The 27,812-nt window shown below is 57.1% G+C and overlaps 2 protein-coding genes across 3 annotated transcripts in view; one reads left to right on the top strand and one right to left on the bottom strand.

Annotated features, from left to right (window-relative positions):
- Positions 1–27,812, bottom strand: part of RBBP5 (RB binding protein 5, histone lysine methyltransferase complex subunit) — a 92,210-nt gene that overhangs the window by 38,948 nt on the left and 25,450 nt on the right. The gene's annotated exons all lie outside the window — the stretch shown is intronic.
- CNTN2 (contactin 2) lies at positions 336–27,698 on the top strand. Of its 2 annotated transcripts, XM_083812174.1 has the most exons (24): positions 336–1,946; positions 9,817–11,170; positions 12,311–12,431; positions 16,140–16,284; positions 16,941–17,116; positions 17,417–17,512; positions 17,794–18,003; positions 18,599–18,698; positions 18,966–19,141; positions 19,808–19,944; positions 20,453–20,582; positions 21,454–21,604; positions 21,885–22,012; positions 22,406–22,581; positions 22,720–22,840; positions 23,122–23,280; positions 23,420–23,569; positions 24,303–24,373; positions 24,629–24,863; positions 25,259–25,374; positions 25,659–25,845; positions 26,320–26,432; positions 26,517–26,685; positions 27,246–27,698. In XM_083812174.1, the coding sequence occupies exons 3-24, from the start codon at positions 12,377–12,379 to the stop codon at positions 27,350–27,352; spliced, it is 3,108 nt and encodes a 1,035-aa protein (XP_083668300.1). In that variant the 5' UTR covers positions 336–1,946; positions 9,817–11,170; positions 12,311–12,376; the 3' UTR covers positions 27,353–27,698. The 2 variants fall into 2 exon arrangements, with proteins under 2 accessions (XP_083668300.1, XP_083668299.1); XM_083812173.1 differs by lacking the exon at positions 9,817–11,170 and having other exon boundaries at positions 337–1,946.

The raw sequence follows: 27,812 nt of genomic DNA, 5'->3' as shown, positions 1-27,812 counted from the left end.
ATTAGTGCTCGGCCCTTTTTATGGCATGCTAACGACACCCACTTCTCCCCTGACCTCTGCCTGCCCGGTGGGGCAGCAGGATCCATGCTGTCAGCCCGCCCCAATGGCCCTCGGAGGGGACAATTCCAGCTCCACCCATCCCCATTACTGTAGCTAAGAGCCATCCTCCATCAGCTCTGGAAATATTCAAGGGAGCCCTTACGGAGCTGTTTCCCCCCCCAGCTGCCGTCAGTGTGGTCTCGGTGCACGTCTGCATCAGGACAAACACCCGAGGGGCAGCGATGCCCTCGTAAGAAGCAGAGAAACCCCCGGGGAGCTGCGAGAGCAGGGAAGGAGGAGAGGGGCAGAGGAGAGCAGCAGGACCCCCCCCTCTCCTCTGCCCTCCATCCACAGGCACTTCACCTCCCTTGGGTCCCCTCTGCTCGGTGCCTCCACCAGTCCTGCCGGACAGGCAGCAGGGTGCAGGATCTCGCCCCGTTCTTCCTTTCCGTCCACCAAAAGTGAGTGGAAAAACGACGCGTGACGGCAGGGAGGAGTGGAAGCCCGCTGGCACGTTCACGCGCGCGCCTCCGCGAGGCGGTGGTGCCCATCACGGAGCACCGGCCGCCCCAGCAAGGGCTGCAGGAGGGGCCGTGCCCCGTTTCTGCTGGTCTCACCCCAAAACAGCAGCTGAGAGCAGAGGAGGGAGGGCAGGGATAGGGAAGGGAAGGACAGGGAGGACCGGGCGGCGTCCTCCCCGCCGTGCGCCCCGGCGCGCTCCCGCCTGTGCCCGTCTGGCTGGAGGAGTCTGGACCGCTGGAGCTTTGCCAATCAATAGGGATACTAATGCCTTAATTACTCCTCTGTAATTGCAGGCCATTAACCTGTGGACAGCCCGGTGCCCATTGATCTCCCCCGTCATTAGCAGGCCTGTGCCGGAGCTGAGAGGGAGGGAAGGCTCGGGGCGGCCGTGCCACCTCCCCACCGCTCTGCTCCCGCTTCGCCCCGACGCGATCGGAACCGGCTCCTTCTCCCAGACCTCAGTGCCCGCAGGGTGTCACAGAGGGGGTCCTGGAGTGTCCCTGTCACATCTCATAGCATCACCCCCCCCGGACAGACCCCCCTTGCAGCTGAGCTCCGCAGAGCCCCCGGCCCACAGATCGGGTCCCACCTCTGACGGCGGCGCTTGGCTCAGCGGAGCTGCCCCAAATTTTGCTAGAAAGCAACTTCCACGGCACGTGCATAAACCTGGCTATGTTCATCTATAGCTACACACATCTCTTTCAGCACGGGGGTGTGCACGTATAAGCCTGGTGCCGTTCACATATAGCTACACACATCTATTTAAGCAGGGGGTGCGCACACACAAGCCCGGCTGTGTACATACATAATCTCACACATCCATTTAGCCCCGGGGGCGCGCATATCTATAGGAACATGCTCACGCCGCACAGGGCTGGGCATCCCCGTTGAGACAGGTCCCTTTTTTCTGCTCCCACCCCCCAGACATGGGGCTGCTCAGCCCCGAGGCCCCACACCTGCTCCGGCCCCAGGGACGGGGCGAGCCAGAGGCGATGGGCGCAGGCGAGGGGTTTCTGCCGGAGCCAGGAGCAGCAGCCACGGCTGCTGAGGCTGGCCATGAATTATGCATGATGCTGCGAGTCGCTCTGCCTCTCTGACTGGTCCTTGGACTGTGGCAAGTGAGGTAAAGGCAGAGGAAAAAAAAAATAAAAAAAAAATACCCTCTCCAGGGACCGGCGTGGTGGTTGGCAGCGAGCGAGGGAGCGCGCACGCAAGGAGGGAGGAGAGGGAGGAGCACATCCTAATGCAGAGATGCTGCAGTGGCTTTGGGCGCACACAGCCACACTCGGGCAGGCAGCGCCAAGCTCTGCCTCGCAGCACAGGCTCCGGCGGCAGCGGGGCCCCGCGCTCCCCTGGCTCATGCACGACCGGAGGACCCACACGAGGTAAGCGCGTCTCCATCCCTTCCTCCAGCCGCCCCGGGAGGAAGGAGGCTGCGGATTTCTGGGCACCACCTCCGGCACGGCCAACTCTCCTCCGGCGTGCGCGGTCGGGAGAAGCGGCCGCATCCTGCTGGGTCCCACGCGGGGCCGGGGGAGGCGAGAGCACGGGGTGGGCTCGGGCGTTTCTCGACATGCGACGGTTCTGCAGGCGCGACGCAGGCTCTGCTTGAGCTGGAGAGGAGCCGGGGGTGGAGTTGGGAGGAAGGGGGGGGCTACGGCGGTGTCACTTGTGGCAAGGGCTGAGCCGAGCGAGACTGGCACAGAAATAGCTGTTCTGGAGCAAGCCGGGGACTGTTAGTTATTAATTATTGCAGTTACGCCTTCCCTGATGCGCTCTTCTGGCCGGTGGCACTTCGGAGAGCCCGGCTCGCGCGCTCAGGCTGCTGCGTCTGGGGGGGTCCGAGGGGGGCTGCAAAGCTCCAGCTGCACAAAACTCCTTCAGCACCTCCAGCACGGGCTGGCGGAGCCGAGAGCGGCGCAGCCCGAGGAGCCGAGCTTCCTCTTCAGGCAGGGAGGAGGAGGATGAGCGTGGTGTCCCAAGCCCCCCCTCACCGCCTCCCACGAGGGCTGCAGATCTCAGGTGGGGTGGGAGCTCTGCTCTGGGCACGGGGGATGTTGCCGTGACCGAGGCTGGCTGGGGATTTGCAGCTGGTAGCCGGGGGGGGGTCGGTGCAAAGTCACAGACAGAAGCTCGCCCACGGCTGGGAGCACCCGGGAGGGTTTGGCGCGGCTCTTCCCCACTCGGGGCTGGCCGGATGCTCGGCTGGGGCAGCAGCGGTGGGCTGGGGGGGCTCCCGGTCCCCGTCTTAAACTTCCCGAGCTCCCCCTCCCTCTGCACCCCATCCACGCCGATCCCCCGTTCCCCCAAGGCTTGCACCACTCCCACGAGCCTCGGCGCTGTTGTTCTGGCTGGGCTGGGGAGCATTCCTGAGCCTGTAACCTCCCTAAAGAAACACTGGTTGCTTTGAGGGGGGAGGCAGCAGCTTCTATCCAAGGGCTGGCAACAAACACGAGCCCTCCCCGGCAGCAGGCTTTGGCCAGACCCACGGCTCCTGCTCCTCCCAGGCCACCTCCAGGCACGTCCACAAGGAGCTCCCAGGGCACAAAGCTGAAGCACGAGATTTAGGAGCAGGTTTGCATCCCCAGGGGAACCTCCCGAGGCCATGTATCCAGCAGCAAACCGTGGAAAGCCATCTTCTCGTGCAAGGTCCCTGACCTCTGGGCACCGTGGCAGAGGTAGAAGTGTGCCTGCCACCCCCTAGGGCAGCTCAGGATCCCGGGGTAAGGGGGAAATCAGAGCAGGGCACCGCACACAGCCCAGAGCTGGGGCAGACCATGCCAAGTGCCCTGTTTGGGGCAGCGAGGGAAGGCAGGGGCTGGCTCTGCCCTTGAGGTCTGAGCGTGCCTGACAGCAGCACCTGGACAACCACAACCCCAAAAGCTGCCTGCTTTGCTAGCACAGCTCCCAAACTTTCTAGAAATAACCGCACTTCCCAGGGAGAGGCGAGGAGGGTCCATGCCCGAGGGAAGATGCCAAGGTTGCGCTCAGCCCAGCCGCGTGCCCTCCCCGGAGCACGACTCCAACAGACTGAGACAAAGGAACCGTAGGGCTCCTCTCCCTCACCTGATCCATTCCCGCCCAACAGAGCAACCACGGCTTCAGTCACCGAAAATCATTCTGCAGAGCATTTAATAGCCTGTGCTATTATTGCCTCTGCAGAGTTATCACAGGCAAATCGTGGAAAGCAGAGCCCAGCCGTGTCAGTCAGGGGGCATCCCAAGCTCTGAGAGTTTCCCTTGAAGGTGCCGGGCACAAAGCGAGCCCCCACCACCACCCGCCGAGGGGAGAAGTGGCTTAGATGACCCTGCCTGTCACCTCCCGCACAGCTGCGGGCACTTCTCTCCTTCCTGACCATGTTGGGCTTCCCAGGGATGAGGAACCAAAGATGAACCCCGTGTTGATTGGGGCACCCAGAGACAGCACTAAAGCGCAGATGCACAGGAGGAGGTAACAGGCTTCCTTTGAGTCCTCTAGGAGTCAAACAGTGCGGGTGGAAGGGAAGAAACGTTACAAAAACCTGCCCTAACGAGCTCTGCCAGGCTCTTTCTAGATCAGCGAACCAAATCTAACTCATTTTTGGGTTTCCAGACACTACACGGCTTTGGGTACCTGGTGAGCTGTAGACAAAGACCAGGTGTCTCGGCAGGCAAGGAAACAAGGTCAAACCTCAAGCTATAAAAAGCTGTTTCCTTGAACCCAAAACGTGTCATCCTTCCCCCCCTCCTTCCCCTCTGACACACACCCTTAGTCCCATTGCCACAACACAGCTGTAGGGTCCGGGACCTTACCAGGGGGGCCTTCAACACGACCCCAGCGTAGATGCCCCAAGAGCTCAATGAACACGGGAATTATTCCTGCTCAGCAGCCTACATCCTAAATTATCCCGTGTCATTTACCGCACACCCAGCGGAGCTGTCAGTCCCGCGGCAGAGCTGTAAAGCAGGGAGCCCCTGCTCGGGAAGTGGGACATGTGTTCCGTGCGGGTTCTTGCTTGTTTTTATAAGGCGGAGAGCAGCTTGGCACTAGCTGGAGACGCTGAATGTTAAGAAACACTTTAACAGAGACAGATGAGAAGGTTGAACATACGGATGATGCTTTCAGAGGAGCAGGATGAATGCGCCATCGTTACAGGGGGGATCCCGAGCGTTTCCCAGGAGCTCAGAGGGAGAGGATCCTGGCAGCATTTCACCACGTCCCCCAGCATCCCCATCACCCCGGCACAAACACTCAGCAGTGCAGCGGGGCCGAGGAGCTCCGCGGGGCTGGGACGGGTGCACGGTGCCTTGCAGGGACCTTGTTTTCCCTTGCTCCAGCCCCTCCTGGGGGCCAGCTCTCGCCAAATGATTTACCAGACAGCGAGGGGGTAGGCTCGGGCGCAGGTAGGGAGCTATTTATATCGGTGCCACATCAAAGAGCTGCTGCTGGTGATGCCACAGCAGCACCGACAGCACAAAGCGGGTGAGTTTGCGAGGCTGACAGGGCCGAGGATGTCCTGGGGCTGTGCGTGCTCAGTGGGTGGTGCCGTGCTCTGATATAGGAAAGGAAAACCTGAGATCCGAAGCTTTATTTTGGAGAAGTTTTAGTTTGGGGAAATGGTGGCAGCAGGTGCAGGGCACAGCCGCATCCTGACTCCGCTCCCATCCCCTCTGCCACGGCAATCAGGCCTCTCAGCTTCTCCTCCACCGTAACCCCAGCCCAATATCTGCATTTCCTACACAAAGAGGCTGCAGGGTTGCGCCCTGCTGTGCTTACGCCGTGGTTTGCCACACCACGGATTTGCAGGGGATCCTCTATAAGGAGCACCAAATACGTTGAACTTGAGTGACCGCAATCAGCATACTAACAAGGATTTCAGGCAGACATCATCTCTCCAACACCCACGTGCTAAACTGAAGTCACTCGTGGCCTTGTTTTCAAAGACTTTGAGCATCCTTCCAGCTGCTATCGACTCGGGCTATCGATTGAAATACAAGTCTTCGGGGAGAGCTTAGGAGCCGCATGCTGGCGGCCTCGGTCGAACACCACGCTCGCATCCAGCTCGAGGGGAAATCCAGCAAGATTTCCTCCTCCCCGCCCTCGGCTGGTGTCTGGAGCCGGTGCAGGGAGCTCTGCCGGCTGTTTGCACGGGGCTGCTTCGCTTCCCCACGCACTGAGCTTGCCCCTGTGGCAGCTCAGGGCTGAGCCGCCGCAGCTCCAGCCCCCAGGATTTACCCTGGGCTGATTGCAGCAAACCAGAGGCTCAGAGTTTGGGGCTGGATTTCCAGCACCCTAAGGCTCTGGGGTGATTATGGCCAGAGATGTGATCTGGTCCAATTAAAAAAAAAAAACAACAAAAAACAACTCACTGTGAAGCTCAGGTTTTGAATTCCAGCTGCCCGACACACCAGAAGAGCAGCAAAAAGCATTTGTTTGGCCCCACTCATAGCACTGGCTGTTTTATGGCAATTAGATTTTACCGTGCCAGCGACTCCGGTCCCAAAGCCATTACCCTTCAGCCGTGTGCCTGCACGCGGCCGCGTCTCCACATGCTCTCAATCAACGCCTCCTGACCAAAAGCAGATCCCTGCTTTGTCCTCCGCACACAGAGACGATGAGCTGTGCACAAGCACCAGGCTTTGCCTGCTGGACGGGGGCTGAACTAAAGAAAACTCCCACTGAGACCCTCTTACACTGGGGTGCCGTGACCCGTGGTGCACGCAAACGCACTGCCCAATTATTCAGGAAAAAAGTACTTAAACACAGAGAAAACAGCGCTTGAACGCCGCGCCTTAATGCGGCTGTCCTGCTGGGATCCCATCAGAAAGCCCTGCCTGTTCCCTGCCCCAGGGAACTAGATGAGTCTATCCCATCCCCAGGAGAAAATCAACCTTCCCCCGATGTTCGCAGGAGCTTCGCAAAGCCATCGAGACAGCCCAGCCTGCGGCACGCCGGGCCTTGCTTTCACGTCCCGCCGTATAACCCACTCACCTGCATGCACTCGCCTGCAGTGGTCCCTGCACGGGGCTCCCAGCCCCCTGGGCTGCTCAGCACGGGGCCATCTCACAAAAAAAAGCGATGCCAAAGGCAGGAGGTGCTCAGAGCCCTGCCCGCAGCTCAGGGCTGTGCCTGCTGCACGCCGGGCAGCCCCGTGCCGGAGCAGCTCCCGCATCCCACAGCGGCGCCTTCCCTTCTCAAGCTTTTCTCCCGATTTTTTCAGGGTGTTTGACACCCAGCTGAGCTTCGGCTCCGAGCTCCTCAAGAGCAGGAGGTGCTGATGAGACATTGATCCTGATCGATTCATTATAATTCAATTAATCAACGATAATAAGGCATGGCAGTGTAGCCCGAGGGCAGGCACAGGGCGAGAGCACCCATCCTGTGTCCCCCCCAGCTCGTCTCGCAGCCCCACAGAGCAGATGCCCAAAGCCTTTCCTCCCTGAGCAGGCAGCACGCAGCCTCCTGTGAGCCACGGCACCGAGGTTATTGGATGAAACCAGAGCACTGGTGCTGTTATCGATCCTTCTCCGTGGCACGTTACCCCCCTGCACACACCCGTACAAACCCAGGTACCCCACAGGTGCACACACCTACAGCAGCCATCTGATTTATGGTGTAGGTTGCACAGCTGTGGGCTGTTTTAGGTACCCCCACGCACACCTGAGGCTCTTTCCTCCACCCATTTCTCAGACCAGATCCTACAGCCAGCTGCAGCACCCCAAAAATCGCCTTCGGGCTTTCCCCCACACCTCGGAGCCCCAGCCCTGCGAGGGGAGCCGGAGCAGCACCTATCCGGGTGCGGGTGTCAGGGGGAGATGCGCGGCACTCTCCATGGATAGGGTGATTCAAAGGGCTCCAGATGTAAATCGGCTCACAGCGCGCCGCTCCGAGCCCTGCGGCGCTGCTGCACGAGGGGGGAACCACAGCTCCCAGCCCACCGAGCAAAAAGCAACAGGAACCAAGACCCCAACAAACCCAAACCCCATCCCCAGGTCTCAGAGATGCCCAGTTTTGGGGCCCAGCAAACACAACTAACTTCTCCTCCAGCCCCAAGCCAAGCTGTTAGCAGGCTACACTACCCTGGGATAGGTTTCGCTGCTCGCCTTCATTTCTAAAAGCATAACATGGCCCCCCACCCCCAACCAGGGAGCTGCCACCCTACAGCACCCACTCCCCTCCTCCAGAGCCTCAAACACCCCAACACAACTTTCTTTTACCTGCTTTTCTCCCCTACCTCCTTCCAGCATGCTCTCCAGCCTCTGAGCTGAGCCAGGAGGGCAGAGCTCAGCCCTCAGTGCAATTATACTAACGAGGGCTGCTGGCAATCGCTCACACCTAGGGGCACGGGGCCGGCCAGGCCCCCCTGAGCTCCGGGGGCTCAGGATCAGCCTCCAAGACCCCCCTGCTCCCCGCACGGCAGCTCTCGGCTCCGTGGGGAGCTCCAGAGGGAGAGGGGCTGAGCTCGGGGCCCCTCTCCCTCTGCCACCAGCCGTTTCCCTCGTCCCCAGGCCGGGCTGTTGAACATCTCAGCCGTGCACCTCGCTTCCCCTGCCCGCAGCACGGGCAGGGAGCTTGGCTGAGGCCCGACTGAAAGCACAATTCACCCCACCCGGGTGCGAGTTCCCCGTACGCAGGTGCCACCTGCACTGCCCCCAGGCAGAAGGAACCAGGCTGGGCTCTGCAGAGCACACGCTGACCCCAAACCTTTGCCCTTTGTGCTAACACCACAGCCCCCGGGGCAATAACAAACGCATCCAGCAGCACGGCCCCTGAAATCCCCCACGGGGCTGCAAACCCCTCTGGGGGTGCTTTGGCCACTGGGTGTCGGGGACTTCACTGCTTAGGACTGCTGTGGGATGGCGTCTGGATTTCTGCTGCTGCATGTCCTGGGGCCACCAGCAGACTGTCCGCCCCGAGAAGCTGAGGAAAGGCTGAATCCGGAGCTGGCATCGAAATCTGCCTCTCCTGAGCACAGACAGTTGTACAGGAGGACAGATACATCCCGATAAAACCACTTCCAGCTTGCTGAAACACGCTGTTCTGGAGGCGGACAAAATGTGCCTAACACTGAGCGGGTTTTGCAGCTGAAACTGCAGCCAGGATGAGAAGCGTGCCTTTTCTAGCCTCAGCGATGCTCCTTAGTGAAAGGGACGTTCACAGCACAGGCCGAACTGCGTCGCTGACCCTCCGGAGCTCTCCTTCACCGGGAGATGCTGCAGCAGAAGGAGCAGCCCCGCTTACACCCGACTGCTCATCTCGTACCCGTGGGGGATTAAACTGCGCTCGTTTCTCCCGGTAACACCTTGCACTGAGGCTGTGCTGGCCACGCCAGCTCTTGCTGAAGGCCAGCTCCCAGCGAGAGCGGGGAGGTGGCGGTGCCAGCGCTGTGCAGGGCTGCCCCACGCCGGGGCTCGGAGCTCACCGTCCCCTCCTGGTCCCCCGAGGCCTCCCAGGGTCACCTCCTCCCAGCGATGCCGCTCCACAGCCAGAAGCGGTGCTGAGCGTGCCGGGGACGAGGCAGCACCTCCTCTCCCAGAGGCTCAGGGGGGTTCGAACTCTCCCTGTAGCCCTTTGCCGATAGCTCTGCCTCCGTGATAATGGATCGCACGCGGCTCCCAGGGGCTCGAGCGGAGAGTGCTAATGCAGCCCGTGCACATGTTTCCGAGTGTGCCCATGCCTCCCTTGCTGCTGGAGGTATTAATGACAGCATCCATTAGCGGGGCTGGCAGATCCCCTTTCAGTACAACAGCAGGCTCTCAAGTGGCTGTCAAAATACCCTGCGAAGAGGGGAAAGAACAGGTCCCCGTGGGCCCTCTCCTAATTAAGGCCAGAGAGCAGACCGAAGGGTCAGATGCAAAGCGCGCGGCCGCGCTCGGGAGAAGTTCGGAGTCAGGTGCAGAAAACAAGGCTGGGGGTCAGTGCCCGAGGATGCCCCGGGGCGTGCAGCACGACGCAGCGCCGCAGCCCCAGACGTGCTCCTGCAGCGCCAGGCCCCCCGGCGGCGTTCGATCGCGGCACGCGGGCGATACGACAACCAGGAGCACGCAAAGCAGTGCCTGGGAGGATTGTTTGATCCAGCTGAACTGCGAACAGACACAACCTCAGCACTCGCAGAAGTTACTCCGTTCTCTCTTACTCTCCTCTGATGCGGACTGCGCCCCGAGCTCTCCCTGGGTACCACTTTCCTAATTTTTATAAAGGATTTAAAGGCCCGGCCATGCTGTGGCTGGGTTCAAAGGGCCCTAAAGCCACGACTCTTCTTGTCACCTCTTACAGAGCCCTGCCCAGCGTCCCACCGGTCTGCAGAGCAGCAGCACGGCACGCCTGCCCGGACCGGCCCCTTCCGAAAGCTCCCCATGTGTGTCAGGTCCTCACAGCAACCACGTCTGCGTGTGCAGGAGCCTGGAGAAGCAGAGGCGGTGGACACGAGGAAGCGAGGGAAGAAAACGATGTGCAAATCAGGAATCGGAGTAGACGGGGAGGTCTGGGCTGAAAGAGGCGAGCTGCAAAGCCAGCTGCTGAAGTGGGGAACAAAGCTGTAGTTTACCCAATAAATAATTAATCTAGAACTAATTAAATAATTCAAATCAGCTTAATTCTTACAAGTAACAGCTTTGCTCAGCCGCAGGGAAGGAAGCCGCGGGGGGAGGCTGTCACAGCTCGCCCTCCTCTCCCTGTCCCGGGACGGGGCTCCTCAAGGAGCTGACACCTGGGATGCAACTTGCTCCTGCTCAAACGCAGCCCCCATATTCAGACAGCACCCTTCCCCTCCTCCTTTCGGATTTGTTTTAAAAGAGAGAGGAAAAAAGAACGGAGGAGCAGCACCAGGCAGCGCCTCGGTGCAGCGCCCAGCCCCAAAGAGGGGCCGGCAGCGACGCCGCGGGTGTTTGACTTTAATTCCCTGCTGCAGGGTGCGGGGGCAGCTCGGGAGCTTGCTGCCTTTCAGGAAGCCTTGCAACGTGCTGGTGAAGGAACCGAAGCGAGGAGACCTGGGGAAGTTAACTGGTCAAAGAGCACAGCGCTGGCGTTGCCTGCGAGCCCCCGTCACAGCTGTACGGCGCCGCAAACCAGACCGAGCAGGAGGCTGCTCCTTGTCCCAGGGCGCTTACGATGGACGCACAAACACACGAGAGGGAAGCAGCCAGGGGGTGGACGCAAGGAAACAATGAGGCAGTGTTAGCTGAAAGGCCGCGGGTTCAGGACACCGTTTGGGGCATGATTCTCGGTGACATCGAGTGATTTCATAGGGCTGACTCACTCCGGGGCAGCTGGCACAGACCACGCTCCGTCCCCAAACCGTCCCCTCTGCCACCCTGCGACTGCCCCTGCTGCGGGGCAGGGTTTTCCTTCCCCGGCTGCGGCGTGTGCCAGCCACCGGCCCTATCCAGGGCTCTGTGCTGTAGGAGGTGTTTGACCGGAGCGTGAGCCGGCGGGGGCAGGCTGGGCTCTGCTCTCAGTGCCGGCCAGGTCCAGCCCAAGCAAGAGAAAATCGAGGAGGATCTGGGATGCTGTCTCTTCCCTTTAAAGCGTGGGTAGCAAAATCTTATTCAGGCGAGGATTCAGAGGCCAGGTGGCTTCCCCAGCCCCAGAGCCACGAAGCAAACACAGACCCGTCCCCGTCTTTGCTCAGGTGCGCTTCGAGGGCCGCCAGCAGCGAGCGGGGCGCTGGATTTCCGCAAGCAGCGACGCTCGCCGCGTCCCACGGGACAGAAAGGCAGCCCTTGCCGCGGGGGGCGAGGAGCAGCCCTGCCTGCTTCGGGCAGGCAGATGGGCAGGGAGCGAGGGGAAGCGGCAGCAGCTGGAGCGGGGGGAAGGCGCGCTCGCAGCCCGGCTCCTGGCAGCGCCGCCGGCTGACGGGGCTGCGCTGGGAGAGCACCAGGGAACGCGGGGCTCCTTGATGCCTTACTTCAGATGTCATTGTCAACAGAGAGGGGGGAAATAAGATGCAAAACCACCGCTGCGTCTTTGCCAGATTTGCAAGGAAAGGGGCGCGCGTGCTGAAGCTGCTCCCGCGGTGATTTTAGCCAGGAGGGCGCACGCAGCCCAGCTGGGTCTGCCCAGGCTGGCTGCAGGGAGCAGGGGCTGCGCAAACGGCTCTCGTTTGGTTTTGTTTGCTTTTGAGAGATCCTGGAAATCAGGAGGCCGCGGAGGGGGCCGGAAAACGCCCCTCCACCTACTGATGTGCCCTGCGGCACCAGAAATGCCTCGGTGCTCTTTTATCTCGTCTTAGCTATTCAAATGCTTTTTACTTTGAAGAAAGGCAGGAAATGCCCCAGCAGGCGGGGACCTCGCTGTGCACCCCCCTGCTCCCCCAGCACCCCCGGGAGCAGCAGCAGCGTTGCAGCGGGCGCAGCCTGCGGTGAGCCGGGTCCCCCCCGAGCTCTCCAGAGCAGGGGAGCGGATCGGGGCAGGCAGGACACCCGCAGGCAGCCACAGCCTGCCTGGAGAGAGTCAATTCGAGATGACTTTTTGACAAAATAATAAGAGGAAACTTCCTCCCTTCTCCCCCCAAGTATCCTGTATGATTCTGGCTTTTTTTTCAATTGAAAAATATGCTACGAAAGCATTATTTTTGGAGGAGGGAGGAAGAAGAGCGGATGGTAAGGGGAGGAGGAGGAATCATTTCCCAAGGAAAAGAGCTCCTCCAGACCTCTGCATTCCTCACCAGGAAAAGACACCCTCGTGCTGGGCCCGTGGGGACGTGCAGCTGGACACGGGGTCCTCAGAGAGCCACAGAAGCCCACAGACAGTCGCTGTGTTTCTCTTGCAGGGCCGCTGTCCCCGCTCGCCCGTAGAGACGAGGCCACAGGGGCCATAAGCCGGCCGGAGGCGCAGGATGGGAGGCGCCGCGGGATTTGTCTGCACGTCCCTGGCTGTCGTCACCTGCGTGGGTAAGAGCAGCCCCTGGCCCCTCTGGGCTGGAGCTGTCGTGGGGTGGCCGACAGGGACTCAGCGGGGTGCTTGGTCCCCGTCGGAGGTGCCAAGCAGGGCACAACCTGCTGCACACGATGCAGTGGTGCTCTGCTCACCGGGCACGAACCTCTCCGTGCTCAGCTTTCGTGGCTGTGGCATTGCCTGCTTCTCCCAGGTGGTTTTTGTAGCCAGGGAACGTTCCCGCGTTCGCCCAACTTTGTTGCTTCGCTCCGGCCTCTGCACCGGGAGGAATTCTTTCTGCCAGCAGGGCTCGCTCGCGGTGAAGCTGCTTTCCCCTCCTGGTTCTTCTAGGGATGTCTCTTCTGCCGAGCCCCGGCTGCAAAGCTTCTCCCATTTGGCATCCACTGGGGATTGTTCCTGGATCTTGGGGAGTCTCAGGCTACATTTTGAAGGTCCCTTTTCAGCAGGGAGATGTTTCAGTTTAGACAGCTGAGAATTAGATAATGTCTTCAAGCTAATTCATCATCCCAGGAAGAGACTGCTTGGCTCTCCTTATAAATATCTAATTACCTTTTAATGTTCTGTGGGTCCCAGAGGAGGAAAAGGGAGGGGTGGCTGCCCTAGATTGGGAGGCAATTAGCCTGTTTGGAAATCTGTCTGACCCAAATCTGGTAGAGGCCGCAAGACGGAGTTGGGCTCTCCCATTAACCAGCTGAGTTCGTACAACTTGCTCCCCGTCCAAGCTGAGCCCATAAAAAATGACTCGCTGCAAAACCCTGCGAGGGTTGTTTTCTCTTGACCTTTGGCTGATGATGCCATGGATCTCGGGAACCAGCTGGGACAGAGAAATCCCCACTGGAAACATGAGTGAGGCACCAAGGACCGAATAATGGCAGCTCTAGATAAGGCTCAAGGAAACACTCTGGAGTGGGGGAAGACGGGACCCAAAAGCTCCAGGCTGGGTTGGTAACAGCACCCGTGCCTCTGCTTATCACCAAAATAATGACTTCCCGAGGATACGAAGAGGTTTAAAGCTTATAGTGAACAGAAAGGTGCCTCTAATGAATGAGGCTGTTAGGAAAGTCTAAATATCTCTCTGGCCTTTCTTCATTGATTAAAGGCCACAAAAAAACCTCGAAGCCTAAGGCTACCCAAAGCGCTGTCCCTTTGTTCCTCAGAAGGCTTCTTTAAAAATAACTGCTTTGATTTTGTGCATGTGTGTGTGTGTGTGTTCAGACTTCCCATAAAACCAGTTAATTGCCCGGCTCCCTCGCGTGCCAGGCTTCAGGCTGTGGTCAGCGCGCCGGAGCTAAGAATGCGCTGCCTGGGCTCGGTAAAAGGATTGCTGCGCTCAGAAACTGGAATACATCTTGGAAAACGTTCAGCTGAGACATTCCTCATTTCCTGGGCTCCAAAGCCAGCGTGGGGCTCGGCACACGGTGTTCAGCCTCCTGGACACCCGGGCTTTCCAGCTCTGGCTATCAGCATATCCCAGACGCTAACAATAAAAACGCAGAGCCACGCGGCCAGAAACCCGCAGCTGATCAGCCTCGGAGGCGCTCAGATCTCCGCGATGATATCAATTCTCAACTCTTACCTATGTCCTGAACCTGTAACTGCTCAGTTACTACTGTAGCCTGCCGGTTGTTCCGCTTAATGAGGGACACCCAGGCACTTCACCTCCAGCGCCAGCCGGGCACCTTGGAGCCGTACGCACAAAATCGTCCGGCCCTGTGGCATTGAGTACACGTGAGAAAATCAATGCCCGGCTGCTGGAGTCCACAGCCTTGGCAGGCAGAGAGGGGCAGCAGAGGACAGCAGCGGGGTGCAGGCTCTGGGTGGAATCAGAAGGGGCGGTGAGCTAAGGTGGCCTGACTGGGAAAGAGCATCCCCCGAGACGAGGCATGCATGGGAGTGTCAGTAATATACAGAGTGTTTGTTGAACAAGTAGAAATTATTTATTATATGCTACCAATTAATCTCAGAATGCAAAGCTGTTAATCCTTAATCCGTTCTCCACCACCCAACAGGACACAACGAACACACCACGTTCTTATTAATTCTCCATTAACTCACGATTATTTTAAGCGCCGGTCAGCAGAGAGCTATTTCCAGCTGAGACCTGCTCAGCACAGCCTCTGCCGAACCAACTGAGAGACCATTTCCAGCTTAGACAAGCTTCTCCTTTGTGAATATAGCTGTTTGAGAAGGAAAATGGCACCTACACGGATCTGGAGGGAATACGACCCTCACAGAACCGCTTCTCTTCTCCCAAAGAATGAGACGCAGGCTGCAGCCCCCCTCCCTGGGTGACAGCAGGGACCAGCAGGCTGCTGCCTGCGAGGGGCTCCCTTGCAGCGGCTCATCCACGCTGGCAGGAGCAGAGGGCCCCGGTAATTGGGCGCTGCTCGGACACGAGGAGCAGACGCAGGCAGCAAACAGCTGCTCCGAACCCACCGAGCCAATTAGCCGGGCCCCTCTCCCGTCTCCGCACGCAGGAGCAGCCGGGACACGAGGCGAACCCCGGGAGCTACAGGTACGGGGCTGCTTCCCCCGAGCCCGGGAGAGCTGAGCTGGCCGCTCCCTGCTGGAAGTTCCTCTTGCATAAAACATCACACTTAGCGGAGTCGCTTAATTTAACCGCTGAGCATGCTGCGTACGGTAGGGAAGGAAACAGCTTGCTGGTTGGCATGGCGGTTTGAAGGCAGTTATTAATTCAATTACAGAGCACGGAAGGATCCTGGGGGCAGCTGAGCATCTCCTAGCTTATCGCTGCAGACCGAGGGGACTGTGCTGGGAAGCACGGAGCCTTGAGGCGGCTCCATCCCTGCGAGGGGACAGGCGTTCCTCCAGGTGCCGGGAACAGAACATCCTGGCAGCGATTATCTCGCCGGCTGTTTTTGCAGTCAAAGATTTCCAGGCGGCTTCTGCTTTGTTCTCGCCTCTCTGCATTGTCACTTCCACGAAGCCTGCGTGGAAGGGAGCCTGCTAGGGTTTGCCTTTTATCTGAGATGCAGAAGCAGTCGCTGCGGACAGCCGGCACCTCCCAGGGAAACATCGTGCCAAAGGGTGGCCTGGGCACGGCACCCCAGAAAGCAGGCAGGTGCTTGGGTTCCTCTCGTGCCTCTGCCCGAGCCAGGCTCAAGATCAGAACCAACCCCATGCCTGAACGTGAAAGCGGCAGGTTGGAGTTGAACTGAGAGCTGCTGATGCTGCCGAGGCAGGGACGGAGGGGGTCAGACTCCTGTGCAGGGAGTCAGCGGCAGAGCCGAGAGCTTACTGCGAAGATCCAGACTTCCCTCTCCCCTCCCTAGTCCTGGAGGACAAAGGAGGAACCAGGCAGCCAAGGTCTGTGCCGAGCAGAGAGCAGCACGTCCTCGCTGCCAGGACCAACGAGGGCGCCCAGGCATCCCCAGCTCCAGCCCCGTCTGTGCAGGGCTGTACGAGAGGCGTGTGCCAGCGCTCCTCCGTGTGCTCAGCTTCCAGCGCGTCCGCTCCCCGCGGCACAGCAGAGACGGTGTGAGATGCTCGGTGGGAAGCGCACGCGGTCTGCCCGAGCCCTGCTTGGGGCTGGGCCGCAGCGACAGATGGGCTGCGACTTGCACGTTGCTCCCTCTTTTATTCTACATCTAGTTCTGATGCTGCCAGGGCCACCCTACAGAACCAAACATGAGGATTTGTAGAGAAAGCTCGGTTTTGCTCAGCTGGTTTCCCCTCCCTTGCAGTTTGGTGCCAAGCCCAGAGCAGCACCAGGACCTACGGGCCCGTGTTCGAGGAGCAGCCTGCCCACACCCTCTTTCCTGAAGGCTCAGCGGAAGAGAAAGTGACGATGGCTTGTCGAGCAAGAGCCAGTCCTCCTGCGACCTACAGGTGAGCTCAGCTGCTCTCAGACACCAAGCCTGAACCTCTCTGTGACTAAACACTGCGAGAATGGGTGTTTATAAGCTCCTGAGGAGACGTGCTGGAGAAGTGACCGTGGCTCTGGCAGGTTGGCACTAAACCAGAAAGGGAGCAGGGCGTGTCGAAACCAAAAACTGTCCCATGAGGAGTCCCGGAGGTTTGGTTCACAGGGCAGAGCTTGGAAACGCTCCCATCTGAATCCAGCCCTAGGTGGCAACATCCCAGCAGAGCCCCTCGGATAATGCCGAGACATGAGGCGCTGGCACTGGGAGAGTTTTGCCCATCAGAGGGCTCCAGCCCGGTGGTCCCAGCAGAGATGGGGCTCCTCCCTGCTGAGGAATGACCAAGCCAAGGCCAAAGCCTCTCCCCTCTCTGTACCAGGACTAGGACACAACCATCAAGAGCTCTGCTTTCTATTCTCCACTTTCATATAAAGAAGATCACTACGTAGGAGCCAGTCTCCTTATCTCCACACGGTGTGCCATGCCCCCGGGGTCCCAGACATAAATCTAACTCAAATCCCAACACCACAGCTGGAAGAACAAACGAGCACAGCTCCTAACGAGGCACACGTGAGCACGCAGTTGCTATGCTTATTTTCCCCTCTCCATGCATGCTCCTGGCAGGTGGAAGATGAACGGCACGGAGCTGAAGATGGAGCCAGATTCCCGTTACCGGCTGGTTGCAGGCGACCTGGTGATAAGCAACCCAGTAAAAGCCAAGGACGCTGGCTCCTACCAGTGCGTGGCGTCGAACTCCAGGGGCACGGTGGTGAGCAGGGAAGCCTCCCTCCGCTTTGGCTGTAAGTCCCATGTTTGTCCCCACGAGGTAAAGGAAATGCAGCCACGGTGACGCTGGGGGTGAACTGAGCCCCCCGTACGTACCCCGATAATAAAGGCTGGAGAGGAGCTCTCCTGTACGTGGCAACGGCATCGGCACTTGGAGAGGTCCCCGGGCGCTTCCCATTGCTGAGGAGGTGCCGCAGGAATTCGATGGGCTAGAGTCAGGAATATTTTCAGATCTCCCTCTGCAAGGCCACTGAAAAGATCGGCCTGCGGAGGGGGAGATAAAATAATGGCCCGGTTTCACTTTGCATGTTTAGTTTTGCAGGAATTCTCTGCCGAAGAGCGAGACCCCGTGAAGATTACGGAAGGCTGGGGAGTGATGTTCGCCTGCAGCCCCCCTCCCCATTACCCAGGTAAGGGCTGCGGGTCCGGGGCCAGGGGAAGAGACGGGGCAGAGCGAGCAGCTCCCAGACATGGGAATCGCTCCTTGGTTTCCGTGGGAATTTCAGGGAAGCAATTTTTTTTCAATTCAGACTCCGTAAAGCAACAAAGCAGAGATAGGACTAAGCACGGGGAGAAAATAAGTACCATCCAAGGAGCAATTTCTGGGCTAGAAAACGGCCTGCTTGGCTTAATCCCATCCGAGAGGACGCTGGCAATGCGTGCAGTTTGTTCCTTTCTCTGCTCCCCACAGGCTTGTCCTACCGATGGCTTCTGAACGAGTTTCCCAACTTCATCCCAACCGACGGAAGGCGTTTCGTCTCTCAGACCACAGGAAACCTTTACATCGCCAAGACGGAGGCTTCCGACCTGGGGAACTACTCGTGCTTTGCCACCAGCCACATCGACTTCATCACCAAGAGCGTTTTCAGCAAGTTCTCCCGGCTCAGCCTGGCTGCAGAGGGTCAGAGCTCCTGGATTATCCTGAGAGGGCTGGGGGAAATGCAAAATTAACAAACCGCCTCAAAGCACACGGGCTCCACGGGGCCCTAAGCACTCACCCACCAGGCTTCCAGGGGAGCTTAAGAGCTTATAAAAACATTAATTGGCTGGAGCCTGGGGGAAGCTGCCCTCTCTTACGGCTCTGCTGCTAGTGCTGCCATCAGGGGGGTTGCTCTGTTTGTCTGTAAAGTAGAAATGGCACCGGGAACAGCCTGGGCAGGCTCGCGTACCCCTGAAACCGCAGGTGACTTTCTGCCTTCGGTGACCTTGCAGAGGTGCAGCTAAAGAGGCCTCTCGGTCAGAGTGAAGGGAGTTGAGTAGGTAGGAAATCAAGGAGAAATAGTCTTGAGGTGCTGTAAATGGAGGTTTTTAGAGACCTTAGTAGAAGCTGTTTTAAAAGGAAAACGAAACTTAGCCTCAGCCCACCCATGAGTTACCCGTAGCCATGAAGGTTTTTCAAAGCAGTGAAACCTTGCAGGTATCTTTGCCCTCTAAGACCTCACGCGTGCGATTTTGAAGTCATCCAGAACTCCTCAACAGTGCCTTCCTTTTAACAGATGCCAGGCAGTATGCACCCAGCATAAAGGCCAGGTTTCCTGCAGACACCTACGCTCTGGCCGGGCAGATGGTGACTTTGGAGTGCTTCGCCTTTGGAAAGTGAGTGCAGCGTCCGCGTCGCTCGGGCTCGGGGAGGGGAGGGCCTCACAGACCCCGCGACTGTCGCAGCCCCTCTCTGAGGGATGTAGACCAGGAGGGGGAATAGCAGGAGGGATGGAGGGGTGAAACCAAGCTGTTCTGCTGGCTGAGGCCCAGCTGGGCTGGGAGCTGGCCGAACAGGGATGGAGTCACACCCCGCTGCACAGCACGGGCAGCCTGCTGCACCAGACCCCAGGGCTGGGCTTCACCGGGTTTGCTTTCCCGTAGCCCCGTTCCTCGGATAAAGTGGAGGAAACTGGACGGTTCGCAGGCCTCCAAGTGGATCTCCAGCGAGCCCCTCCTGCAGATCCAGGACGTTGGCTTTGAGGATGAAGGCACTTATGAGTGTGAGGCTGAAAACATCAAAGGGAGGGACACCTACCAGGGCCGCATCATCATTCAAGGTAACGCAGTCAAACCCCACGCCTTTCCAGGGCACGGCGAGATGGCCCAGGCAGCAGAGTGAACCTCTGGGAGAGGAACACCCACCCTTGACCCTGCCTCGTATCAGCCCCAACTAAACCCATCGCAAAGCCCTGACAAAGGCTATTGCAAGCATAGGGAGACCTCATAACTTGGCCTAAAATAATTGTAGCAAAAATGAGGTAACCAGGGATGGGAGCGCAGAGTTAGAAAAAGCAGACTTGGCTCTCACCCAAAGTCTTCTCCACGCCTGGGCTCTTTGCACAAGGGTTAGTGCTTGGAGCTATTCATCAGACCTAGACAAGCTGCAAACTTAACGTGGTTCTCCTCCCAGTCCGAATCCAGTCTTTCCTGAAGGCCAGGAACGGCTGCGTTTACTCTTAGGAAGAGAAATCACACTATTCTTCCTCAGATCTGGATTCTGCCATAATTCTGTGCAGCCCACATGCACAGCCGCAGCCAGACCCATGGAGGACTCAGCCTTGCATCGCTGCACAAAAGGCAAAGGCTGTTCCTATGGTGAAACGCGCCGCGATAAATAAATCTGCCAGCAGAGATGACACAATGAGCATCCTTCTGCCTGCCTGGCACGGCGCGCCTCTCATCTGATCCTCTTGGCTCTGCCACCCTCTCTTGCTCCTTTGCAGCTCAGCCGGAGTGGCTGAAGGTGATCACGGACACGGAAGCCGACATCGGGTCCGACCTGCGCTGGAGCTGCGCGGCAGCCGGCAAACCCCGGCCGGCGGTGCGCTGGCTGCGGGACGGGCAGCCGCTCACCTCCCAGGTACCGCCACGGGCAGCAGCGGCTCTGTGCGCCCCACGCCTCGCAGTACTGAACCTGCTGCTCCACACTTAGAGCCCCTTCCGCCTCGCTGCAAATCCATCTCGACCCCGGTTTGTCACCCCTCTTCCATGCGCCCCCATGAGGCTGCAAAGCGGTGGCATGGTCCTTACCCACAGCAAGTTCCTCCTCCCGTCACTGCCATCCCAGCCATTGTTTCATGCAGCTGCAGGAGCTGGCGGCCGGTTCTCAGGGCGGATAAGTATCACCTTGGACTTGCCGTTGTATGACCTGCAAGTTGCTGCTCAGGCACTCAGAAGTCTCAGCAGACAGCACGGTGATGCGCGGTGCTGGCTGGACGCAAAACACGGCCCACGTTTTCTCCCACAGAAAACAAGGCTGGCTCCAAACTGCCACACGAGGCTGTAATGAAACTCAACCCTGAACACACGAGGCTTGAGTTCCATTTCTGTTCTTCTCATCTAATGGGTTCGTCCTCTTGTTTGCACAGAACCGCATCGAAGTGAGCGGTGGAGAGCTGAGATTTTCCAAGCTAGTCCTGGAGGACTCTGGCATGTATCAGTGTGTGGCTGAGAACAAGCATGGCACAGTATATGCAAGTGCTGAATTAACAGTGCAAGGTAATTTCTCATTCCCCAGTGCTCTGGCTTTCAATGGGACACTGAAGCATTTTAGATCTCTTCCTGATATACTCTGCTGGCAATCTCAGAGTAAGATGAGAGCAGACAGATACTGCTTCACTCACCATTGAAATATAGCTGCTGGCTCAGCAAGAGGCTCTACAACCCTTTAAAATTTGAATCTCGTGTAAGCTCAGTAACGCTGAAAGAGCACAAGGACATCTGTTTAGCTACAGAAAGTGTACAGGACAGACAGCAGCACGACCAGCTCCCTTCCATTACACAACCTTCCTCTTTTGGGGAGGAAAGATGTCAAGGAAAAGAGCTCGGTATCCACCCAGCCTGCTTAGCTGGGTGGTGACCGGAACCAGGCTGAGGCCAAACTTGCTCCACGTGAGTCTAACAGCTTAATTCCTTATGGGCAGTAACGCCAGAGATAAACTAAAGGCCCTAAGCTGCAATTATTTAATGTTAATGCACGGCAATGCACCAAATTAAGGCCAATTCCAGGAGGAGTTTCAGGCAAGCTGGGTGTCTGCACTTACACCAGCTGATTTTGGTCGGGATACTGAAGGCAATATCCTCTACATTTTCAAAAGCAGCTGTTCTTGTGCCTCTCAAAGACCTTGCACTTGTTAGGGTCATACTGCCATCGCTCAGTACGACGCGTGCCACCTAACACCTGCCTTGGCAGGCGTTTGACAGCAGCCGGCAGCAGAGGAATCGCGCCTTCATCCCGCTCTCCAGATACTGCCATGCTTTGTTACCAGGCCATCTAACAACAAACCAATATCTAGCTACACGGCAGTTAAAATGCTTACATAGCAGGGTTTTCTAATCGTTCCTTAATCCTCTTTTTTTCCCCCCATAGCCTTAGCACCAGATTTTAGACTAAACCCGGTGAAACGACTGATACCTGCAGCCCGAAGCGGGAAGGTCATCATCCCATGCCAGCCAAGAGCAGCACCAAAAGCCACTGTGCTCTGGACCAAAGGGACTGAACTTCTGATCAACAGTAGCAGGTAGCAGCACAGAGTACCCAGAAACCATAGCTAAAATCACTTCTTTTTTCTTGCCAGAAGACTGGACTCGATGATCCAAGCGTGCTGCTACATCCCTAACCACACACACTTTGTTATTCCTCTAGTTCCTGCTTTAAAAAACCTCTTACGTAGTATTTGTGGTCCTGTCTCTATCATCAGTTTGTCTAAAACCAACAAGAGCTGGAAAGTGTTTGGCAGGGGTGCAGAGTGAACAGACATTTTAACCTTCTTTCCTGTTATGGCTCTTCTTCATTTCCAGGGTGACTATTACCACAGATGGCACCTTGATCCTCCAGAACATAAGCAAATCTGATGAGGGGAAATATACCTGCTTTGCTGAGAATTTCATGGGCAAAGCCAACAGCACAGGAATCCTCTCCGTTCGAGGTAGAGATGTTTGGCTTGACTTGGGGTCAATCAAGCAGGAAAGGGCTAAGAATGTCACAGTGTGAACTGAAACTTAATTCTCCTCTCTTAACACCCCCAAAAGCAGTACAGTACTCAGGGAATCAGAGACATTTCAGCCTGTACAGCAGCAAACCTTCTGCCCGACCCACCAAATCACACCTACCAACAACTGGCCCTTGGGAAAAGCACTTCTATTTTCTATCCGCCCTAATCCCTTATCTTCCTCTTACAAAACTACAGCTAGCTCCCTTTAGAGAGGGACGACAACAATTTAGGAAGTGTTAGGTCATTTGGATGCTCCACCCCAGTAACGTAACTCTGGCACACGGAGGCCATTTGCAGCTAACAGCCCTCCCTCCTCTTTCCCTGCAGACGCCACCAAAATCACGTTGGCACCATCTAGTGCCGACATCAACGTCGGTGAGAACCTTACCCTGCAATGTCACGCATCCCACGATCCAACCATGGACCTGACGTTCACCTGGTCGCTGGATGATTTTCCCATCGACTTTGACAAGTCGGAGGGGCACTACCGGCGTGCCAGTGTGGTGAGTACAAAGGGGAATTGTGTGCCACCAACAAGGTCATAAAAATAACACCAGCATCTTCGTTTGCGTGCCAGATGCTGGGTTGAGATGAGGCACGTTCAAACGCTTTCCCCACCGTGTCTCCTCTTCCCCACGCAGAAGGAAGCCGTCGGGGACCTCACCATCCTCAACACCCAGCTGAAGCACTCGGGGCGGTACACGTGTACAGCCCAGACAGTCGTGGACAGCGCTTCGGAGTCAGCCACGCTGACTGTCAGAGGTAATTTCCCCGCTCCTTGCAAGCCTGAAGTACCAGCACGGTGCTTGCAGGGATCGGCTTGCTCCTCCCTTGCAGTCACGTCATGATCTCACTTTTGAATTAGACGGGAGAGTCTTGGCAACTTTAAAAGAACCAAAATTCGAGGTGACGATTCCTAGGCTAAAGAAAATAAAAGGAAAGAAGGGCTTGATTTTAATTCACGACGTGCAGAATACAAAGAGCAGTAAGCCGCCAAATCTCTGACATCTTAGTAACACGGACATCTGTCTCCACCACCCCAGGACCTCCAGGCCCCCCCGGGGGCGTGGTGGTGAGAGACATCGGTGACACCAGCGTCCAGCTGAGCTGGAGCCGCGGCTTTGACAACCACAGCCCCATCGCCAGGTACCTGGTTGAGGCCCGGACCCTGCTCTCCAACAAGTGGAAGCAGATGCGCACCAGTAAGTGTCCTGGGGCAGCGGCTGCAGCGTGGCCCTGCTGGCCTGGCTCAGGGACAGCTCCTTGGTGAGTCCTTGCTCTGTGCTCGCACGCTGCCTACTCGCTCTATTCGCTCTCCTCTCGTGTTATTGGATTATATAGATCCTGTAAATATTGAAGGCAACGCCGAGACAGCCCAGGTGGTGAACCTCATCCCTTGGATGGATTACGAGTTTCGGGTCTTAGCAAGCAACATTCTTGGAGTCGGGGAGCCAAGCTTACCCTCCAGCAAAATCCGTACCAAAGAAGCAGGTACGTGCAGATATGCTCAGAGGAGAAAAGGGGAATCAGAGGCACCTACCCTACACGCCAGAAGGGGAAGGCTGGCTTGCAACAAGCCTCGGGCCCCGGCAATTAGTCTTCTCCTTGAGTGCTCCTAGAGGTGAACCCACCATGAAATTTTCTGCCTTTCTGCCCGTTTACACATCAAAGACAAAGCAGTGCCAGAACTGGCAGCCAGCCGCACCAGCGTTAGTTACAATATATTAAACCGTTATAAATCCTAGCTTCAAATACTGTACGGTCTGGGCAGTAAAGCTTAGAAGAGGAAAAGAACCCTACTATATATATCACAGAGCACAACTGTGCAAACACGAGATAAATTTCCCAGCTGTGCATGTTGATTCTATCTTCTGTAGCTCGAACACATACGCAGAAGGGATGTAAGACCAGCAGGAGAAATGCTCTCAACATAATGAATGCGTATTAGCTCCATTCTAATTTAAGCTCTCCCACATATTCCTGCTTTGAGCTTGATTCTCATCCCCTCTTAGAAATGCTGCCCACAAATAAGCACGCCAGGGACTAGCCAGTGTTCGAGACCTCATTGCCACAGACATCTGAAATCCTTACAGCTAAAAACGGAGACCAGCACTTTTCTAATGAGCTGTCAAAGCCTGGCTGCTCCCTGTCTTTGTGCTCCTCTTCCCCACTCTCCTTTCTTTACCCAACCTGCGCTGTCTGCTTTTGTTTGGGGCCGTGACAGCACCCACTGTGGCACCATCTGGGCTCGGCGGCGGCGGAGGGGCTCCCAACGAGCTTATCATCAACTGGACGGTAAGTCAGCACCGCTCCAGCCTCGGAGGCTGGGACAGGGCCAGGGGGAGGAGCACGAGCCACTTCTCTGGGGAAATCAGTGCTGCAACACAACTGCCACGTGCGGTCGTGCCAAACACTGTGTGTAGTGGCAGTCCCAAAGTCTTGCCCGTTTGAATGGGATGCGCACAGCCACCGGAGCGGCTTTGCTCACGGTGGGTGTAAGCGAGTGCCCAGCCCCTTTCCATGCTCCTTTCTCTTTCCGACCCCTCGCAGCCCACGCTACGGGACTACCAGAACGGGGACGGCTTCGGCTACATCTTGTCATTTCGCAAGAAGGGCACCCAGGGGTGGCTCACCGCACGGGTGCCTCACGCGGAGTCTCTGCACTACGTGTACCGCAACGAGAGCATCGGGCCCTACACCCCCTTCGAAGTGAAGATCAAAGCATACAACAGGAAAGGAGAGGGCCCAGAGAGCCTCACTGCCATCGTGTACTCCGCGGAAGAAGGTAAGGAGGGCTGCGGAGGCTCTGAACTCACGGTGCTTCGCCCGATCAGCCACGGTGTCGGAGCTCACCGGTGGGAGAGGCTTCTTTTGCTCAAAGAGCAGCCGGTAGCAAAGCGTAGACTTTATCTTGTACTTCAAGTACCCAGATAGATGTTTCCCTCAGCACACCCCTGACTGTACACCGAGAGCAGACAGAGATCTTCACAGCCTGCAGCTGTGGGTCTCCTTGACCTACTAAGTCCCTAAATCCCTTCCCTGTTCTTTGCTCCGCACACATAGTGCCAGCTGTCAGGCTGCGAGTTATCGGTGCTGCAGGCAAATCCCTCCTTTCAGTACAGTGAATACGCTGCCCTGAGGTGGAAGGAGGATTTTATTCCCTTTTTGTGTCTTTTCCAGAACCGAAAGTGGCTCCGTTCAGAGTTACGGCCAAGGCTGTTCTGTCCTCGGAAATGGACGTGTCCTGGGAGCCCGTGGAGCAGGGAGACATGACCGGCGTGCTTTTGGGCTACGAGGTGCGAGACTGCCGTGGGAACGAGGGATGCTGAAAAGCACAGGGAGAGCCCAGCAAGGGAAATTCCCCGAGGCTAAGCAAGATGAAAGGAAACAGCATTTTGTTTCCAAAGATGGGGGATAACGACAGCATGAGGCTCTTACGGGGCCACTGCTAGTACTCCTAAGAGTACCTGCCTCTGCTCACAGGCTGTAACCTTATTGCTGGGCACACGCTAGGTGAAACGCTCAGAAACAAATACCATTTGCAGATGCCACTTCCCTTCCTGAACACTCTTCTATTTAGATCCGGTACTGGAAGGATGGCGACAAGGAGGAGGCAGCTGACAGAGTGCGAACAGCCGGGCTGGTCACATCAGCTCACGTAACTGGCCTAAACCCCAACACGAAATACCACGTCTCGGTCAGAGCTTACAACCGCGCTGGGACCGGGCCCCCCAGCCCCTCTACCAACGTCACGACCACGAAGCCACGTGAGTGAGCCCCGACCACCTCTGGCCCGAGCATCCTACTCCCCCGGGCAGCCGTTTCCTCCAGTGGACCCCCAGTGATCAACAAATCGATTAGCTTTTACCTCTCGGTGCCCTAAAGCCATTTCAGCTAGTCAATAAAACAGTTCCCTGAATGTCCTCGGATCTGCCTTGTGGTCTGCGCACCGCTTATTTGAAAAGACCCGTGCTCAGAGTCACAGTCATAAAGAAATACCTTGAGCCCTGCAGGGAGAAAACATCATTTGTTACCAATAGCACCTGGAAAAAAATACATATACCGTGTTTTTCCTTCTCTTCTGAAAGAACATTGTGCTGTTTGCTAGGATACTTCCCATTACACCAACCAGGGTGGTGCCACCAGCCTTATCAGTTAGAGTCCCAGGAGATTCACACGGACAGCACAAGCTCCTCCTCACCCCCTGCCTTGCTGAATCTGTCTCGTTTTGTCTCTCTTAGCACCGAGGAGGCCACCTGGCAACATCTCCTGGACTTTTTCGGGGTCTACGGTCAGCATCAAGTGGGACCCCGTGGTGGCACACGCGGACGAGTCTGCAGTTAGGGGGTACAAGGTACTGCAGCACGCAGCTGGCCTCTTACACGTGGCCCCGAGGGAATCGCGGTGAATACAAACTCAGACTCGCTTCTCCCAACAGATGCTCTACCGGCAGGATTCCCACTCCGCTCCCACGCTGTACCTGGCCAGCAAGAGCCGGATCGACATCCCGGTCCCTGAAGACTTCACTCACGCCTTTGTGCAGATCCGGGTGACGGGGCCCGGGGGAGACGGGGTCCCCGCCGAAGTTCACATCCTCCGGAACAGTGGTACGTACGCTTCTCTGACCACACGCACCCCGTGCACAAATGCTGCTTACAGGGCGCGTCACAGACCACCAAAAAACAAGCCCAGTTCGCCTGCAGGACTACCTGCCTGTAGACGATGATCTCCTGCCACGGCTCTTTGACAAGCGATGACTTTGTCACCGCTCCTCCCCTCCACGGCCAACGCAGCGCAGTAGCACAATAACGTTTTTAAATCCCCCTTTCCCTTCCAGGAGCCCAGGGAACACCTTGCCCTGGTGTTTTATGTCAAATCTCTGGAACCGGTCTGCGGTTCCCTTTTGTTTGATTAAAGGAACTTCTGAAGTACCCCTCCCCAGCACTGCACCAAGTAACCTCCCTCCAGACTCTGAGCAACCTTTTAGTCTGGCCTGACCCCACGTTCATTATTTGCAGCTAAAGCCCTCAGGTCCCCCACTCCCACCCAAATCACACTGCCTACGAGTGAACTCCTCACTCCGCTTCTGGGCCCCCGTCTCAGCCCAGCCCCAGCTTTGGGGCAGTGCAACCACACGGTTGCTCCTTCCCTGCTCCCTTCCTTTCAGGGACGAGTATGATGGTGGAGGACTCCGTGACGAGGCCGGTGCCGCACGCTGTCATCGTCACCAACTCGCTCGTAATGCTGGCCCTGATCGGCTACCTGGAGCTCTGATGGTGGCCAGCGCAGCCGAGGACTCCCGGACACGCTTCCTCCCGAGGCAGCGAGGAACTGCTCAATATTTGGCTGCTGCAACTTCGTCTGTGTCACAGCAGCTTCACAGAGAAAGGATTTGACAATGATGTTTTAAGGGAGGAAGAAACGAAACGGCTTTTTTTTTTCTTTGGAAGAACACAAGATTTCATACAAGACATGGGTCTTTAACCAAGCAAAGTTTTTTTAAAGAACTGAGTAAAATAAGGAATTCTACGTGAATTCTGACAGCCAACTGCCCCATACACTGTATCGAGTAGGTTTTCTGCCTTATGAAGCCATGTACTAAAATACTCAGACTGCTAAACTTGACTTTTTTTTTTTAGTACATACAGTGTATTTGTGGGAGGGGAAGGGGAGGACGGGGACTGAGGATTTCAAAGTGAATTTCAGGATTTCAGCATGTTCCACACCAATCCCA

Source organism: Anser anser, assembly GCF_964211835.1.
Source record: "Anser anser genome assembly, chromosome: 27".
NCBI classification, from domain to species: Eukaryota; Metazoa; Chordata; class Aves; order Anseriformes; family Anatidae; genus Anser; species Anser anser.
The sequence above is the reverse complement of the archived record's forward strand: the minus strand, read 5'-3'. Positions and strand labels throughout refer to the sequence as shown.

Bases quoted from the DNA above. Each gene is read 5' to 3' on its own strand.
- CNTN2 (XM_083812174.1), top strand. From the start codon at position 12,377: ATGGGAGGCGCCGCGGGATTTGTCTGCACGTCCCTGGCTGTCGTCACC. The intron at 21,605-21,884 runs GTAGCAGCACAG...CTTCATTTCCAG, and splicing joins CTTCTGATCAACAGTAGCAG to GGTGACTATTACCACAGATG. The intron at 22,841-23,121 runs GTAATTTCCCCG...CCACCACCCCAG, and splicing joins AGCCACGCTGACTGTCAGAG to GACCTCCAGGCCCCCCCGGG.